The sequence below is a fragment of the Geotrypetes seraphini genome, chromosome 2 (genome assembly GCF_902459505.1).
Source record: "Geotrypetes seraphini chromosome 2, aGeoSer1.1, whole genome shotgun sequence".
NCBI lineage: Eukaryota > Metazoa > Chordata > Amphibia > Gymnophiona > Dermophiidae > Geotrypetes > Geotrypetes seraphini.
This window is the reverse complement of record NC_047085.1, coordinates 254604668-254623015: the sequence shown is the minus strand read 5'-3', so window position 1 is coordinate 254623015 and position 18348 is coordinate 254604668. Positions and strand designations below refer to the sequence as shown.

At 44.4% G+C, this 18348-nt stretch overlaps 1 protein-coding gene across 2 annotated transcripts in view; it reads left to right on the top strand.

Annotated features, from left to right (window-relative positions):
* The window catches only part of TNRC6B (trinucleotide repeat containing adaptor 6B), a 712161-nt gene that overhangs the window by 493306 nt on the left and 200507 nt on the right, over positions 1-18348 (top strand). For both annotated transcript variants that reach the window (XM_033929420.1, XM_033929419.1), the window contains one exon: positions 16164-16289. In XM_033929420.1, the coding sequence (XP_033785311.1) occupies positions 16164-16289 (126 nt within the window). The remainder of the gene's footprint in view (positions 1-16163; positions 16290-18348) is intronic.

Below are 18348 nucleotides of genomic sequence, written 5' to 3'. Positions count from 1 at the left end.
TCAGTAACGGCGACACCCACTCCTTGCCATGCATCCTCACCAACATTGCCTCCATCCGGAGAAGTAGATTAAAAAAAACCTTAGAAGCACAAACATCCTTCTCCCTCCATGCATACCTCTATCATCACAGGTCTCTATCTCTACAGCTGGTGTCTCCCTTGGTGAATGTCTTGAAATCGAGGTCATCAATGCCTCGACACCATGTACAGCCTGCGTCATCCCTACTGCTAGCTGCTCTGGTACCAGCATTCTCCTTAAAAGAACAAATTTGAGAACTCTTATGAAAGGAGTTGGTTGAGGTGCTGCAGAAGTCTATTATGCAGATATATTTCTCGACACCTTCTGTACCAGTCCAGTCCGAGCAGAGCTCTCACCTGCTACCTAGGGCAAGGTCTCGGATTCTACATCGTCAGCGCTTCGACGATCATGCAGGGAGCAAATATTATCTTCACGCTCCAGACCTCGGCACAACACTCTGTATGAAGGACATCTTAAATTACCTCAGCTCAGCTCCAGGCAGGAGCAAGGATAGCTTGCTCATGCCCAGTACACTGCTGGGCCTCAGGAACTTGAGGTGGCCATTCAGGGAGGGATTCAGCACGGGACAGGAATTTGGAAAGCTTGCTTCTGCCCGGTACACAGCTAGACCACCAGGGATTCAAAAAGGTACACATGGGGAGGCGGGAGGGAGGTAAAAAATTGGCAGGCAGCTGGGACAGGAGATGGGAGAGATCCCTCCTGTCTTTTCTCACCCCACCAGGCCATACAGCATTTCCGGCGGAGTCCTACAACAAGTCCAGGAGGTGTATGATGATTCCAATTTTGGGGCCTTTTTTTGGCCCAAAAATCTCATTTTATATTTGAGCATATATGGTATCTCTTCTAGAGAATGTTCAAGGGTTTTAGTATTTCCTCATACCGAAAAAGATTGGATGACTGTCCAATCTTAGATCCCCATCCACTTGACAAATTCTTAGTGAAGGAAAAATTTTGCATTCTTTCTCTGGGAACTCTTACCATTGTTACAGACGAATGACTGACTGACTGACTTTGCTTCCACCTTGGCACACAGAAAATATCTGTGCATTCGAGTGAGATGCACCATCTCCAATACAAGGTGCTCCCATTTGATTTTGCATTGACACCTTGAGTGTTTATAAAATGCTTGGTGGTGGTGGCTGCGTGCTTCCTCTCTTACAATTTCCATGTCTTCTATCTGGACAATCAGCTGATCATGGGTCTGATGCCTCATCAAACTCACAAGACCATTACTGCAACAATACAGATGTTAGAACTTCTGGAATTTGCAATCAACTATCAGAAATCCTATCCACAAACGACCAAAACTTTTGAATTCATAGGAGCTCTTTTAGACACAGCTCAATCTCAAGCATTTCTACCACAACAGAGACTAAAAAATCTGATTCACATCTGTCAACAAGTTTCCTCTCTTCAGTACAACACGGCGTGTCAGATGATGCGCCTTCTAGGTCACATGGCATCCATAATCCATGTGGTTCTGTTTGTTCATCTAACACCAAAGGGGACCTTGGTGGACCCTTTCAACTCGGTGGTCTCAAGCCACCGATCCATTATCCCACCACATACAAATAACCTCACTACTTTACCTGTCTCTCCAATGATGGGTATCATGTGCAACTTTTCCAAAGGTCTTCTCTTTCACAATCAGCATCAAAAGATATTGACGACAGATGCCTCTTTACTAGGTTGGGAAGCTCATCTCAATGGTCTCTATACTCAAGGTAGTTGGAATCACCAAGAGAAGTCTCTCCATATCAACCTCAAAGTTCAAGCAATTCGAAATGCCCTCATCACATTCCAAGAATGCCACCTCAGTCAAGTTGTACTTATTTGGATGGATAACCAGGTGGCAATGTACTATGTAAACAAATAAGGGGGCACAGGATCTTGCCTCCTCTGTTGGGAAGTGATGAAGATTTGGTCCTAGGCAATCTCACACAACATATTCTTCATAGTGGCATATCTCACAGGAAAACAGAACATCCTAGTGGACAGATTAAGCAGGCTACTACAATCTCACGAATGGTCACTCAACTCAGCTGTGTCACTTCAAATATTTTGAAGTGGGAGACCTCAGAAGTGAATTTTTTTTTTGCTTCCCTCCACAATCACAAGCTCCCAGCTTACTGTTCAAGGGTCTGCACTCCCAATCACTTGGGAGTCTGATGTTTTCCTCCTGGACAAACTGGATAAACTGGACAAACAGATTTTTGTATGCTTTCTCTTTACTACATCTGATTGGGAAAACTATTCAAACTTCACCAGGAGCACACCACCCTGATCCTCATAGCACTTCGGTGACCATGACAACCATGGTTTCCTCTTCTACAATTTAGCATACGAGACCCCATTCCACTTCAGATCTTTCCAACACTCCTGACACAAAACAAGGGTTGTCTTCTCCATCCCAGCCTACGCTTGTTAACTCTCACAGCATAGTATCTCTTTCTCAACGCCTAGATACTTTTGCACTCACAGCTTCAGTATCAGGTATACTTGAGAAAACCCTCTATACAGCGCTGCTATCACTTTAAATTGATTTACTTCACAGTGTGGCATCACCTCAACTCTTTGGATCCAATATCTTGTCCTCTCCCATTGGTTCTAGATTACTTATTACATCTCTCATATTCTGGCCTCAAATCTTCTTCAGTCACCTGAGTGCTATTGCAGTTTTTCATGCCCTTTTGGATAAAAGTCCTTTGTCAGTGTATCCTCTGGTCTCTGTATTCATGAAAGGTCTGTTGCTTACTAAGCCACCAATCAAGTCTCTTCCAGTTGCTTGGGATCTAAAAATTATACTTTTAACCCTAATGAAGCCTCCCTTTGAGCCACTTGTTACTCCATCGTTAAAGCATTTCACTTGGAAAGTGATATTCTTAATATGTATCACATCTGTATGCCGAATCATTGAACTTTAGGCACTTGTGGCAGAACCACCTTACACAACTTTCTACCATGATAGAGCAGCTGTTCATACTCATGCCATGCCTGACACTATGACGCAGGACCTGCTTTTACTGGAACAATGGTCCAGTACTTGGCAACTGAATTTTAATGCCAAAAAATGTAAGGTGATGCACCTTGGTAGCGGAAATCCATGCAGAATATACATCCTGAATGGTGAAAACTGAAGTAGGCCGCTGTCCAGGCCTACCTCAAAGGAGACCTCACACGCTATATACTGATTTCAATAAGTATGTATTTATTTATCCAATCAATAACAGCTTACAGAAATAAAGCATTCAGCATATAGCGTAACAGAAAATGTGATCTTCAGGCCTGAGGATCCTCTGATGTCTGTTCTCTTCACTTCCTCCTAAAGGCCTGTTTTATACATTTCTTGGTGGCCAACACCACGTTGGCCTAAATCACCTGATACATCTTTATTGGCTATTTTCCTAAGCATCACTACCTAACTAAACTCATTTATTGGCTGGTTTACTTGCGTCATGATATACGTTTGCTCTGTTTACCGTAAGACCTAACCTTTTCCCGTAAATGCCTCTTCCTTATACCATATAAGCAATTCCGAGCATCAAACCCCCTCCCAGCTGTGGTGTCCTAACACATTTCTGGCATCTGGTGTTGGATGATAATTCTTGAGAATTCTTATCTTCTGACCATGGGCTATGTTCCTCTTTCTTGAGAATTCTATCTTCTGACCATGGGCTGTGTTCATCTTTGCATGATATCTGGCTGGGTGCGGCCCTAATGCCAAACCTCAGCATTAGGACCTGTTATTTTCTCTCAAGTTTCACTGACACAGTAGCTAACTTAGCTTAAAGACAGGGTATTTCCCCATCCTTGTATGCCTTCTGGTAAATGGTGTGAAATATCTTTTCACAGTTAATCTACTGTTTTTATCAGCTGCAGAGATAGATATCAGTTGCAGGGAGAGAGAGAGAGAGAAAAGTTTCTGTGAGCTCTGGTTGCTTTTTATCCTGCTTCACCTGTTCTATATCAGGACTTACAAGGATTTTTCCATACCAGAATTTTCCATGATCTTCCTTCCTTCCATTTCCCTCCTCCTCTCAAAACCTAACAAGAACTGTAGCAGAAAGGGACTTAGGAGTAATCATCTGGGAAGACACGAAAGCTGCCAGTCAAGTGGAGAAAGCTTCAGCAAAGGCTAGACAAATGCTGGGTTGCATCAGAAGGAGTTTTATTAGCTGAAAACCTGAAGTTATACTGCCGTTGTACAGATCCATGGTGAGACCTCACCTGGAGTACTGTGTTAAGTTTTCGAGGCCACATTATCAAAAGGATGTGAAGAGAATGGAGTCGATTCAGTGAATGGCCACCAGGATGGTCTCAGGACTTAAAGATTTCCCATATGAAGAACGTTTGAGCAGACTTCTTTGACTGGTTGACGCGGAAGCTAGATGTTGGAGAGTCCCTGGACATCGTATACCTGGACTTTAGAAAAGCATTCGATAGCGTGCCTCATCGCAGGTTGCTAAGCAAGATGAGTTCCATAGGATTGGGCGACACATTGACGAAGTGGGTTAGGAACTGGCTTGGAGGTAGGGTTCAAAGGGTAATGGTGAACAACACCCCCTCTGAAATGACGGAGGTGATCAGCGGAATGCCCCAGGGCTCTGTCTTGGGCCCGATACTGTTCAATATCTTTATAAGGGACTTGGCAGAAGGGCTCCGAGGTAAGATAACATTATTTGCCGATGACGCCAAACTAAGCAATGTAGTGGGCAAAAGCACAAAAGATAAAAATTCAATGCCCGACAATATGATGCACGATCTACTCTTACTAGAGAACTGGTCTAAGACATGGCAGCTCAGCTTCAATGCCAAAAAATGCAAAGTTATGCACCTGGGTACCCAAAATCCATGCAGGACTTATACCCTTAATGGCGAGATCCTAACAAGAACGGTAGCAGAACGGGACTTAGGGGTGATCGTCAGTGAGGACATGAAGGCTGCCAATCAAGTGGAGCAAGCTTCTTCCAAGGCAAGACAAATCATAGGTTGCATACGCAGGGGTTTCGTCAGCCGTAAGCCTGAAGTCATTATGCCTTTGTATAGATCCATGGTGAGACCGCACCTGGAATACTGTGTGCAATTCTGGAGGCCGCATTACCGTAAGGATGTGCTGAGGCTGGAATCGGTCCAGAGAATGGCCACCCGGATGGTCTCTGGACTGAAGGATCTCCCGTACGAAGAACGGTTAGATAAATTACAGCTATACTCGCTCGAGGAGCGCAGAGAGAGGGGAGACATGATCGAGACGTTCAAGTATCTCACGGGCCGCATCGATGCAGAGGAGGATATCTTCTTTTTCAAGGGTCCCACGGCAACAAGAGGACACCCGTGGAAAATCAGAGGCGGGAAACTGCACGGTGACACCAGGAAATTATTTTTCACCGAAAGGGTGGTTGATCGCTGGAATGGTCTTCCACTTCAGGTGATTGAGGCCAGCAGCGTGCCTGATTTTAAGGCCAAATGGGATCGACACGTGGGATCTATTTGCAAAGTAAAGGCAGGGGAGGGTCATTAGGGTGGGTAGACTGGATGGGCCGTGGCCCTTATCTGCCGTCAATTTCTATGTTTCTATGTAGACTGTGCTTATATTCTCTCAAAGAGTGCAGAGAAAGGGGGGGCATGATGGAAACATTCAAATACATCACAGGCCGCATTGATGTGGAGGAAGAAATCTTTTTTTTTCTTACCGGTTCCACGGCGACAAGAGGGCACCCGCTAAAGCTCAGAGGAGGAAGATTTCATGGGGACATTAGGAAATACTTCTTCAACGAAAGGGTAATTGATCGATGGAATGGTCTTCCACATCAGGTAGTCGAGGCCAGTAACACGCTCAACTTCAAGGGACGATGGGACAGACAGGTGGGGGTCACTCAAGAGAAATGCTTAATAGATGGATTCTCGAGGGAGGGAGGGTTCTTGAGTGGGCAGACTTGTTGGGCCGTTGGCCCTTTTCTGCCGTCATACTCTATGTTTCTATCCCATGTTCCTCACCCAGGTTGTCTCAGAATTTCATCAACCTATAGTTCTCCCTATCTTTTTTCCAGGGCCTCATTCTCATCATGGTGAAATTGATTTTCACATATTGGACTATAAATGGGGCTCTGGCTTATTATTTGGATTGCACCAAACTTCACAGAACTTCTACTCAGCTCGTTTTTTAGTTGTTTTTTTATTTTATTTTAAGCATTTTTTATTCAATAAAGCAAAAACAATGCACAGGCTGAATGCCAACTGCAAATGAGCAACCCTCAACAACCCCCAACCCCCATCCGAGTAATACACATATCAGGAAAAACAAAGCCAGGAATCTAAAAGTAAGAAAAATGGCTGTACAAAAAATAAGCTGAAACAATCATGTAATACCTCTCCAACATCCATAGGAATGCCAGATGCAACGAAAGGAACTACAGGAGTCATTCCTCAAAGCAGTCAACTTAGACATTAAATAAACATGGTCCACCTTGAGCAGAAGATCAGATTGTGCAGGCAGGGTTGACTGTTTCCAGTAAACAGCTACACAAAGCCTGGTCGCCATAGCAACCAAAGCCACAAAATAGGCCTAATCACGGTCCAGTCCCAAGGCAGGTTGATTAAGGAAGAAAGCATCCATTTACAACAGAACATGAGTGCGCAAAATAGTAGACACCAATTGTTGAACCTTCACCCCAAACCGGGCAACCCCAGGACAATACCACCAAACATGCCTAAAAGTCCCCAGCCCCCCCACAGGTTCGCCAGCAGAGGCCATTCCCATGTGCAAATAGGCAAAGCAATTTTTTGGGTGTGTAATACCACTGAAATAAAATCTTATAGCCCTGTTCGATCAGCTGGGTAGCCAGGGAGACCCGGAGCAACGTACCATAAAGCTGCTCCCATTGAGGGAACTCCAGAATCCTCCCCAGAAGTACCTCCCATTTATACTCATAGGATCTTACCTGGGGGCGAGTATACAAGTGGGGTTTATATAAGCGAGAAATGAGTCCTACACCCAACCCCATATGGAACACTTGAAAGGCTGAGTCCACCCCCTCCCACTCAGGAAGCACCTTCTTTTTCAAAAAATCACTGAGCTGAGTATAAGCAAAGAAGTCCGCCGCTGGGAGGTCATAGGCATCCCATAAAGCCTCTAAAGGGACCAGTTCCCCTTGAAGAACTAACTGACCTAGCACCCAGAGACCACCCCTCTCCCAGCGCTGGAAGATCCCAGTATCTCTAGCTGGTAGAAACCCAGGGGGAAACCGAATAGGAGTAGCGTAAAAGTAACGGTAGCGCGAGAACCAAGCCCACCTAATCTGTCCCCAAATCTGCAAAGTACAGGTCATCCCACAGGGGGCCCCCTTCTGCACCTCCCAAATAGTCTCCAGGGATATCCACGGTAATGCTGCCAGAGGAAAAGTAGTCTGTAGTTCTTGTTCTAGAGAAGCCCAGCACTGAGATGGAAAAGACCAATGAAATAAAACTATAGTTGGGCAACATAATAATAGTTAAGGAAATCAGGAACCCCCATGCAACCTATCCCAATATATATGCTCCATCCGCATCCTTGGGTCCAGATATAGGCAAAAGCCCTCCTTTTGAAGTCGAAGCAAAAACTGCTTAGGAACTAAGAGAGGCAAACAGGAAAATTAAAAGCGGGACTACACATTCATGCACAGAGCACTAATCCGGCCCATCCAAGACAAACGTAAACCCTCCTAGCGATCCAAATCAGCATAAACCGTCCGCAATAAAGGTGGACATTTGAGATGAAAAAGAAATTCCGAGAAATATGAACCCCAAGGTATTATATCGACTTAGCGGCCTATCGAAACTGAAAAGCCCCTTGTAAGTCAAATAAGGAATCAGCAGGGAGAGAAATATTAAGCAACTCAGACTTAGAAACATTCATTTTAAAGCCGGCTATATTACCATACTGCTCTAGCACCTGAAGCACTGTTGGCAAAGATTGAAGCGGGCAACCAAGCGTAAACAGAATGTCATCTGCATAAACGAGATCTTATGTTCCTGTGCACCCACCTCAATCCCACTGATATTAGGATTAGCCCCAATAGCTGTAGCCAAAGGTTCCATTACCAAAGCAAAAATAAGGGGCAACAATGGACACCCCTGTCTGGTCCCGCACCGCACTGAAAAAGGGGCCGTATACCGCCCATAAACAGGCCTCCGGGATGGTATATAACAGTAACCCAATGCAAAAAATTCCCCCAAATCCCTACCCGATGAATGACGGCTTGCATAAAAGGTCAGAAAACCCTATCAAAGGCTTTCTCGGCATCTACCGAGAGCAGAACCAAAGGAATAGAAAACTGACGAGCCACCCAAATAAGGTCTAGCACTTTGCGAATATTGTCGCCAGGATGCCATCCAGAGATGAATCCACACTTATCCCCATGGATCAGGTCCGGCAAAAACCGCTGCAAACAAATGCCAAAATATGAGCAAACAGCTTATAATCTATGCCCCACAATGATATTTTATTTATTTATTTATTTATTTGGATTTTTATCCCGTCCTCCCAGTAGCTCAGAACGGTCTACAAATGAACATACACAGTGGGGAGTAACTAGACATATAAGTAGTACAACAGGTTTAGTGATTGGATTTATAGATTTTGGAGAGAATTAAATACAGGGAGAGTATAGCAGAAAGAGAGAAGGGGAAAATACAGTAGTTTAGTTTAAGGAAAGTTATATGCGTTTAGGTACAATTTGTTAGTGGAGAGAGTAAGAGAGGGTTATACTGGAGTTCGGGAAGGTGATAGGAGAGTGGAGGGGTGGGGCGTAAGGGGGGGAGAAGACAGAGGAGATCTTTAGTTGAAGAGGAGGGTCTTTACCGATTTACGGAATGTTAATAATGAGTTCTGTTGTCTAAGTTGGGGGGGGAGTTGGTTCCAGAGGTGTGGAATGAAGTGGCTGTAGGATCGTTTGTGGGCAGTTTCTGTGAGCAGGGATCTTCCGGGGGGGGTGCATAGGCGTATCTCTGACTTAGAGCGGAGGGTGCGAGTGGGGTTGTAGATGGGAAGCTTGGATTTTATGTAGGAGGGGGTGGTGGAATAGATTCTCTTGTGGGCAATTGCCAGGGCTTTGAAAGTACAGCGTTGGCTAATTGGGAGCCAGTGTTCAGCATGGAGTGCCGGGGAGATGGAATCGTGGTAGTTGAGGTCATGTAGGAGGCGGATGGCTGCATTTTGGACCCGTTGGAGGCGTTTGATATTATTTTTGGTTAGTCCATTAAATAGGGAGTTACAATAATCCATTCTGGAGAGGACATATGCGTATAGGAGTTGGGCGAGGTCTGGTGTGGAGATGTAGGGTTTGATCCTTTTCAGTTGGCGGAGGTAGTAGAAGGAGGTGGAGACTACTTGGGATATGTGGTTAGATAGGGATAGGTGTCCGTCTAGGGTTACTCCCAGGCTGCGAACTTGATCTGCTGCCGTTAGTAGAGTGGAATCCCATGTTAGTGTAGGTCGTAGGTATTTGGTGTTTTTGTTTCTGATCCATAGGAGTTCGGTTTTGGAGGCGTTAAATTGAAGCTTGTTGTTTGACATCCAAGTTTTCATGTCAGTGAGGCAGAGTTTGAGGTTAGCAATTTGGGATGGCCGGTTTTCGCCTAAGGGGAGGAGCAGCTGGATGTCATCTGCATAAGAGTGGATTTTGATTTTATATTTTTGCGCTATATCGATGACGGGTTTGATGTAGAGGTTGAATAGGAGGGGGGATAGAAGGGCGCCTTGAGGAACACCATATTTGATAGGCTTAGGGGTAGATTTATGTGTCCCTAGTAGGACAGTTTGGGTCCTTTGGTGAAGGAAGGAGGTGATCCATTGGAGGGCTGTGTCTTTGATTCCGAGGTCGTGGAGTCTAGATATGAGTAGGTGGTGGTCAACTGTGTCGAAGGCAGCGCTAAGGTCAAGTAGGACTAGTAGGGCGTCATTGCCTTTGTCGAGTATTGACCAGCTGTCGTCGATGATATCAAGGAGTACTGATTCTGTGCTGTGGCCTTTACGGAAGCCGGATTGGGCTGGGGATAGGGCAGCTTGTTCTTCAATGAAAGGGTGTAGGCGGTGGAGCACAATTCGTTCAAGGAGTTTGGAGACAATTGGGAGGTTGGAGACTGGGCGATAGTTGCCAGGTTCATTAGGATCAAGGGAGGGTTTTTTGAGAGTGGGCTTGATAATAGCTGATTTCCAGCTGAGGGGGACAGTTCCAGTAGTTAGAGAGGTGTTAATGATGGGGAGGATGGATTCTGCCATGGCGTCTCCGGCAGACAGCAGGAGGCTGGACGGGCAGGGGTCGAGGATGGTGTTGGAGGGTTTGAGTTCTCTCAGGGTTTCGAGGACCTCCGCATGAGTAGCTAAATGAAATTGGGAGAGAGTGGCGGAAGGGGGGGTATATGGAATTGGTTGGAGCTGAGTAGGAGTGGGTTTGGTGTTGAGGTCAAGGTTAGCTCGGATGTTTTGTACTTTGGACTGGAAGAAGTCCGAGAGAGTTTCGCTATCGAGTTCTGTTTGGTTGATTTGATTATTCCTTTGGGCGTTGGTGAAGAGATGGTTGGTGAGGGTGAACAGTTGTTTAGATCTAGAAGGGGCTTGTTGTAGGAGACGAGAGTAGTAGGTCTTTTTTGCTTCTAGAATGGCAGCTTTGTATGTGGTGGATATGCTTTTCCAGTGGGTTTTGGTTTCATTGTCCGGATGTTTGGCCCAGATCCTTTCTGCTTTTCTCAGGGATCGTTTTATGGATCGGAGGTCATTAGTGTACCAGGGAGCAGGTGCTTTGTTGGTGATTATTTGGGTTGTTTTTGTCTGGACCAGGTTATTATAGAGGGATTGGATGTTAGAGTGCCATGTGGCGGCTGCCAGGTCAATTGATAGGGGATGTTGGGTACAAGATTCGTTTAGGGTGCGAATACCTGCGGCCATATCTTGAGGGTTGACCGAATTAGGGAGTTGACGTAGGGTGGGGGGGGGGATCTTTACGTGGGGTTAGGGCAGTATCGAGTGGGAGTTCGAATTCAATGAGGTGGTGGTCTGACCATGGGACAGGTGTGGAAGTGGAAGTTTGCTGGGGCTCTGTCGTTGGGTCTTTGAGGGTGAAAAGCAAGTCTAAGATGTTGCCTGCTGAGTGCGTGGGGGTGGTTATAGTTTGGTGGAATCCTAGGTCGGAGAGGGAGGAGAGGAAGTTGTCAATTTGTCCTGAGGTGTTGGGGTAGTCTGGGAAATTGAAATCTCCTAGGATTGTCATGTGTTTGTGTGAGATGGTTAGTTCAGTGATGAATTCGAGGAGGGTTTCTAGGGTATCTGCTGGGGAGTTGGGTCTATAGGAGCCACAAAGGGTGAAATCCTTTCCAGGTTTAAGAAGTGAAACCGCTGCTTGACAAAAGAATATGGTAAATTCTCCTCCTCCAAAAGAGAGTTAAACAGACGGGTAAGAGGCTCCACAATATACGCCTCCATTTTTAAATAAAATAAAGACGAAAAACCGTCAAAGCTGGGGCCTTACTAGCAGACAGGTCGAATAGCCCCCAGAACCTCTTCAGCCTGAATGGGTGAAGAAAGCCAGTCCGCGTCAATCGCTGCCAGCTGGGGCAGATGCACCCCAATAAAAAATGCCTCAATTTCCAGCTCCGATGCCACAGTCTCTGGAGTATACAAAAATGCCCAATGAACAGCAGTGTCCTCCAATTGAAGCTGTCCCATTGTGTCCTGGACCTGCGAAATAAGATGGCGAGCCTGAGTCTGCTGGAGCTGTGAGGCCAGTAAGTGGCCAGCCCTGTCCCCCCATTCAAAGAACTTCTGTCTCCGCCGCTGAAGAATCCAAGTCATGCCCTCTAAGTCCAGCTCCTGCAAATCCTGTCTACACCCAACCAAGGTCATACCACCCCCCACCGTAGAATTCTGTTTATGATGGTGCTCCAATCGTCGAAGGTGAGCTAACAATTCTAATTACCGGGCAACCCAACACTTGTTCAGGTAGGAACCCCCGTGAAATGCAACAACCCCGTAGGGTCGCTTTAAAACTCTCCCATAGTACACTCGGACTGACCTCCCCCATATCATTCAAAGCAAAGAAGTCCTTAACATCTCCCTCCAACAAATGGAAAGTATTAGGATCACGGAGTAGAAAATCATTCATCCGCCACATACGGGAGTCCTCCCAATCCTGTCCCACATTCAGCACCAAAGAAAGAGGAGCATGATCAGATAATACTTGTGGTTCAATGGTAGAGCCAAAAACCCATGGCAGAGTAGTTCGAGTAACGAACCACATGTCAATTCTGGTATAGAAGTTATGCAAGGTTGAATAGAAAGTATAGTCCCTATCCCCTGGATGATGGTAGCGCCAAACAACCACCAAATCCTGCCTGCAGAAAAAACTAAGAAAAGCCTGCCAATCACCCCTAGCATAGCGGATTGCTGAATTAGAATTATCCTCCTGGGGATAGCTGGTGAGATTGAAATCCTCCCCCCAATCAGGACTGTACCCTCCGCATGGTCCAACAGTAAGCGTTCCAGAATCGCATAAAAGGCGCATAAACGTTCAGCAAACTATACAGTTGCCCATCCAATTCCGGCTTAATAAGAGTGTTTCGCCCCTCTGCATCCCTGATCATCTCTCTCAGTGAAAATTGGACATTTTTGTGTATGAGAATACCCACCCCCTGTGTCTTTTTGCGAACTCTTAGAGGAAAGAAAAACATGAGGATAATTGTGTGCAAGCAACTTTTCATATCTGGATTGAAAATGGGTTTCTTGAATGAACCCCACCACTACTTTCAAGCGACTCAATTCTTTATAAATAATAGACGCTGCTTTTGCGGGGAGTTCAAACCATGAATATTATAAGATAACAAAGTATGCTTAATCATAAGCTCCCAGGGAAATACAGCCTACCCAAGCCAGAAGTACCCTCCATTCTGTCACAAGGATCCCACAAAACATACATACATGTCCCCATCAAGTAAACAACACCCAACCACTCACCCAAGCTTTCACTTTCCAAAACACTTGGTCCCAATGCCCCCAAACCCCCACCTACCTGCCCACCCACACCCCACATGGCCCAACTACCAAAGCACCTGGAAGCCACAGTCACAGGAAGTGTAGAGAAATAGCCCCAGAAAGACCTCCCCATGCAACTCAAGAAAAAGCCTCCCGCCTTCACCACCCCTAAGAAAATCAACATAACAACCCCATAAACAAGCTCACAAATGACCCCAGAGGCCCCAAAGTTTACTGAGAAACCAGTGCTATGGACGGTGGACCTCCGCAGACCTAGTTACTTTTTGCCAGATCAGATGCTGCACTGTTTGCTAGCTTGAGAGGAGCCAACTCTGATGCCTGTAGCACTCCTGCCTCCATCAGGCAAGCCCGCACATCTATCACTGTGACAGTCAAGTAGTTTTTGCCAGCATACATGAACGCCAAGCCAATAGGGTACAGCCAGCGATATCGAATATTCTGCTCCTGCAGAAGAAGGGTGCAACCTGATATGTGCGGCAACGAGCCAAAGTCGCTGGTGCCACATCCGGGTAGATATCAATATCTACATCCTCTAATTTAACCATGCCGAACTGCTCGCAGCACATGTTCCTTGTCCAAATAACGATGGAAACAGGCCACAACATCGCGGGTCCGATTAACATCACGCGGTCCTGCAATCCAATGAGCCCGATCAAGTAGAGGTTTCCCCACCTCCACCAGGGTGCCAGCTGTTTTACTCGGCTGTTTTTCTCATTCAGTCCAAATAGACTGAGCTCCTGTCACCAAGAGAACCATTTCCACATGGTTGGTAGACTGTATCTCTTTTAGCCATGCTCAGTCTGGGCTGTCCCTGAAAGATCAGGTTACTGTACATAGGGTTTGAGCAATGGCAATTTCAGTAGCTCATTGTTTAAAACTATTAACATACCATTAATATATCATCTTCAAAGCTGCCTAATATTTCTATCCATGTATCAATATTAATATGAATGGAGGCTTCCAATTCAATCTCTCTGGCTTATTTAATCTCTTCGGCTGGTTTATTTATTGCCTCTATGTCTTCTATTCATCATCGCCCTTCATCGTTTACTTTTCTTTAGGCACAATACTTCCATGTGTTCAAAATCATGCCTTAGATAAATATTTGATTGCTGCCATGGAGCCTTTGCTTGTGTTATGCTTTAGTTATGCTCTGATATACCTTTTAAGCTTAATGTCCCTGGTTTCATTGATTTTTATTCATCTTTAAGGTTTCTAGTTAGCTCAACTCATATGCTTGTGTTATGTTTTAGCAATTGTTTTTAAACATGCTTTTATTTACGTAATAATTTTATTTTTATGGGTCCTTGATTGTTTTTGTATTCGCCTCTGTTCACATGCTTTTGATATATGTTTTAGCTTTTGTTATATGTAATTGTTTTTAACCTTGCTTTTATTCTTGTAATGTTTTATTCACATCATGCTTTAAATATGTTCTTATATACCATTATTTTTAATTTTGATTTCAATTTTACCATGAACACAAATTCATTCATATGCTTTGATGATTTTATGTTTGCACATGTTTTCCAACATGCTCCTAATTACATTATGTCTGTATTTGTTTCATTTTGATTATTTGATGCTCCATATATTTATTTGTACTCATGTCTTATTCTATTTTTACATGGTCCTTTTAGGCTCTTTAAAATGGCACAGACACCGAAACACTGCCTGTGTTGAGTCTATTGAGCCATTGCGGCACATTCATCAATAAAGTGACTTTATGAACAATACCCCCTTGGCTGATCTATTGACATCCTGCCCTCACGACTCCCACAGCGCCAGTGTGGGTAGGAGAAGGCAAAGGGGGTGAAGAGGCTATAAAATAAACCCATCAGGATGTTTGAAAAAAAACAAAAAAACACTCAATTGGGCAGGAAAATTGAATTGAAAAATCGATTCAATAGGCTGAATCGAATTGAAATTTATTTTCTAAATTGGGCAGCACTAGTTCAGATTCAAGAATAAGATACTTTAAATCATCATCCCTGCTTCTTACCCCTTTCAGTACTTAGAGCCTCCAGCATAAGCTAAAATTGTCCTGGGCTACATAGAAGGAGATTGTTTAAGGTATCATTTTAATTTTAATTGTTATTGTTACTGGTTACTTTACCCTGGTTAATCTGACTCTGCATCTTCGCTGTAAATGTACAGTCTCTTCTCCTGTAAACCGCTCTGAACTGTTTTGTGGTATTGCGGTATACAAAAATAAAGTTATTATTATTATTATTTGAACCTCCTTACTCTGATTCTCAAGATGAGAGTTTTTTCAAAAGGGGAATTAGTAGGGGGGAAGAAGATTGGAAAGAAAAAAATGGAGTTGTGAATGAGAGTGAATGAATCTGGAAGGGGTTGATCCCGTTTGTTTAAAAGATGAGATGAAGCAGGGAGGCTTGTTTTGTGTTCAATCCAACATCAAACTCTTGCTTTGTCAGGGAACATCAGTACCTAGCAGCCTGCTGTGAGCATCAGATGTTTTGAGTGCTCTCATATTTGTTAAGGAAGGCCATATTTTCCATTGGTCTGTTGCTAGTAGAATCAACTTCATCCAACTTTATATTCCATTTTATTGTTAAAAGTTGCATTTCTTGTGAAATAAAATAATGTTATTAGCAGTTTTGTTAATGAGTTCAGTTCTCTTTATTGAAAGTATCCTTTAGAGATTCTCTTCTCACATTTGTGATAGCTAGGTATTTCTGCATATTCCTCCTCAGAGAAAGCATAGTTAGTAACTGGTGGGTTCTGTTCCATAGGGTTCTTTTCTAGAGAATACTCCATGGGACAACTGAGGAGAAAATCCTGCAGATATTTAGAAAAACTTGAACACTGTTCTGTTGAGATGCGTCTCGGTGCTGTCAAATGATATTGCCCACTCTATTATGCTGCTGTCTTTGGAGAACATATGTTAACTTGTAAACAGATATGCTTTCTTCTCTTTACTTTTCCTACAGACACCTGAATAATGCTTTGAAATTTTGACAGCATTTAAAAACTATCTCCCTCTTACTGCTAACCATGTTGCCAAAGGGTTGTCGTCTTGTCTACTCACTTAATAAATAAAAAGTGTTATATCAAAATTATTTTTAATACTGTTTTGCAGGCTGGCAATCATGGTCTGTTTGGGAACAGCGCAACACAATCCAGAGGCATGCATACTCCGGTGCAGCCTTTAAATTCTTCCCCTAATCTCCGGGCGCAAGTGCCTCCTCAGTTCCTTTCTCCCCAGGTATGCAAGTTCAGCAGGATATATGATGCATTATTACATGAATGCTACTTCTATTTTGCATTTTGTCTTACAGCCACCCTTTTCCATATGTGCTGATGAGCACAGGTAGGGGTTGCCAGAAGAGTGGGAGAGTAGGCAAGGCTATGCAGTTAGGGTGGGAAGAAAGCTGGAGAGGCATGTGAAGTTTGTTAGAAAACTTAGAAGGCGTATGGGAATATTCAGAAAAAGCTATGGTGGGGTCACACCAACTGATTTCCAGATTTATGAAAGGACTGTTACACGCTAAACCCCCAATAAAGCCTCCTCCGGTTGCTTGGGACCTCAGTATTGTACTGTCTACTCTCATGAAGCCACCATTTGAACCACTACCATCTTCATCCCTCAAATATCTCACGTGGAAAGTAGTCTAGCATCACTTCAGCTCGACGAGTCAGTGAACATCAAGGACTAGTTTCAGATACACCTTATACCATTTTCTATCATGACAGAGTGGTCCTTCATACTCATCCCAAATTCCAACCAAAGGTAGTTTTGGAATTCCACCTCAGCCAGTCTATAGTTCTGCCTATCTTCTTTTCAAGACCACATTCCCATCCTGGTGAAGCTGCATTCCACACATTGGACTGTAAACATTCTTTAGCTTATGACCTAGATAGAGCGAAGCCTCAGAAAGCCTCTACTCGGTTATTCCTCACATTTGATCTTAACAGATTGGGAACTCCGGTTACCAAGAGAACACTCTCTACATGGTTGGCGATCTGCATCTTCTGCTTTGCGCAGCGGTGGCGAAAAGGGCGAACAGAATGCTAGGAATGATTAAGAAGGGGATCATGAGCAGATCAGAGAAGGTTATCATGCCGCTGTACCGGGCCATGGTAAGCCCCCACCTGGAATACTGCGTCCAGCACTGGTCACCATACAAGAAGAAGGACACAGTAAGACTCGAAAGGGTCCAGAGAAGAGCGACTAAAATGGTTAAGGTGCTGGAGGAATTGCTGTTCAGTGAGAGATTAGAGAAACTGGGCCTCTTCACCCTTGAAAAGAGAAGACAGAGAGGGGACATGATCAAAACATTCAAGATAATGAAGGGAATAGACTTAGTAGATAAAGACAGGTTGTTCACCCTCTCCAAGGTATAACATAAGAAGTGCCATCTCCGAAACAGATCCTAGGTCCATCAAGTCCGGCGATCCGCACACGCGGAGGCCCCGCCAGGTGTACCCTGACATAGCATTAGTCCCCATATCACTCTAAGCCTCTCATAAGAGATGCGCATCTAGCTTACCCTTAAACCCTAGAACGGTGGATTCCACAATTACCTCTTCTGGAAGAGTATTCTAGGTTTCTACCACTCATTGCGTGAAGCAGAACTTCCTGATATTTGTCCTGAACCTGTCCCCCCTTAGCTATAATCCATGTCCTCTTGTCTTTGTCACATTGGACATTGTAAAATAGTTTTTTATCCTGCTCTATTTGGTCGATTCTTTTCAGTATTTTGAAAGTCTCGATCATATCCCCTCGCAGTCTCCTCTTCTCAAGGGAGAACAATCCCAGTCTCTTAAGTTGTTCCTCATATTCCAAGTTCTCCATGCCATTTATTAACTTCATTGCTCGTCTCTGCACCCTCTCGAGTACTTTTAAATCCTTCTTTAGGTATGGAGACCAATGTTGGACGCAATATTCCAAGTGTGGTCTGACCATCGCTCTATAAAGCGGTAGTATTACTTTCTCCGATCTACTCATGATTCCCTTCTTTATCATGCCTAGCATTCTATTCGCATTCTTCGCTGCTGCCGCGCATTGCACCAAAGGTTTCAGGGTCCTATCGATTAATATGCCCAGGTCCCTATCCTGTTCGGTTTTGCCCAGAGTTGCATCTGACATACTTGTGTTCCTTATTTTTTCTGCCTAAGTGCATTAAACTTCATCTGCCATTTATCTGCCCAATTTTTCAATCGGCTCAAGTCGCTCTGGAGTTTCTCGCTGTCCTTCTGCGATTTGATTGACCGGCATAGCTTTGTGTCATCTGCGAACTTGATGATCTCACTAGATGTTCCAT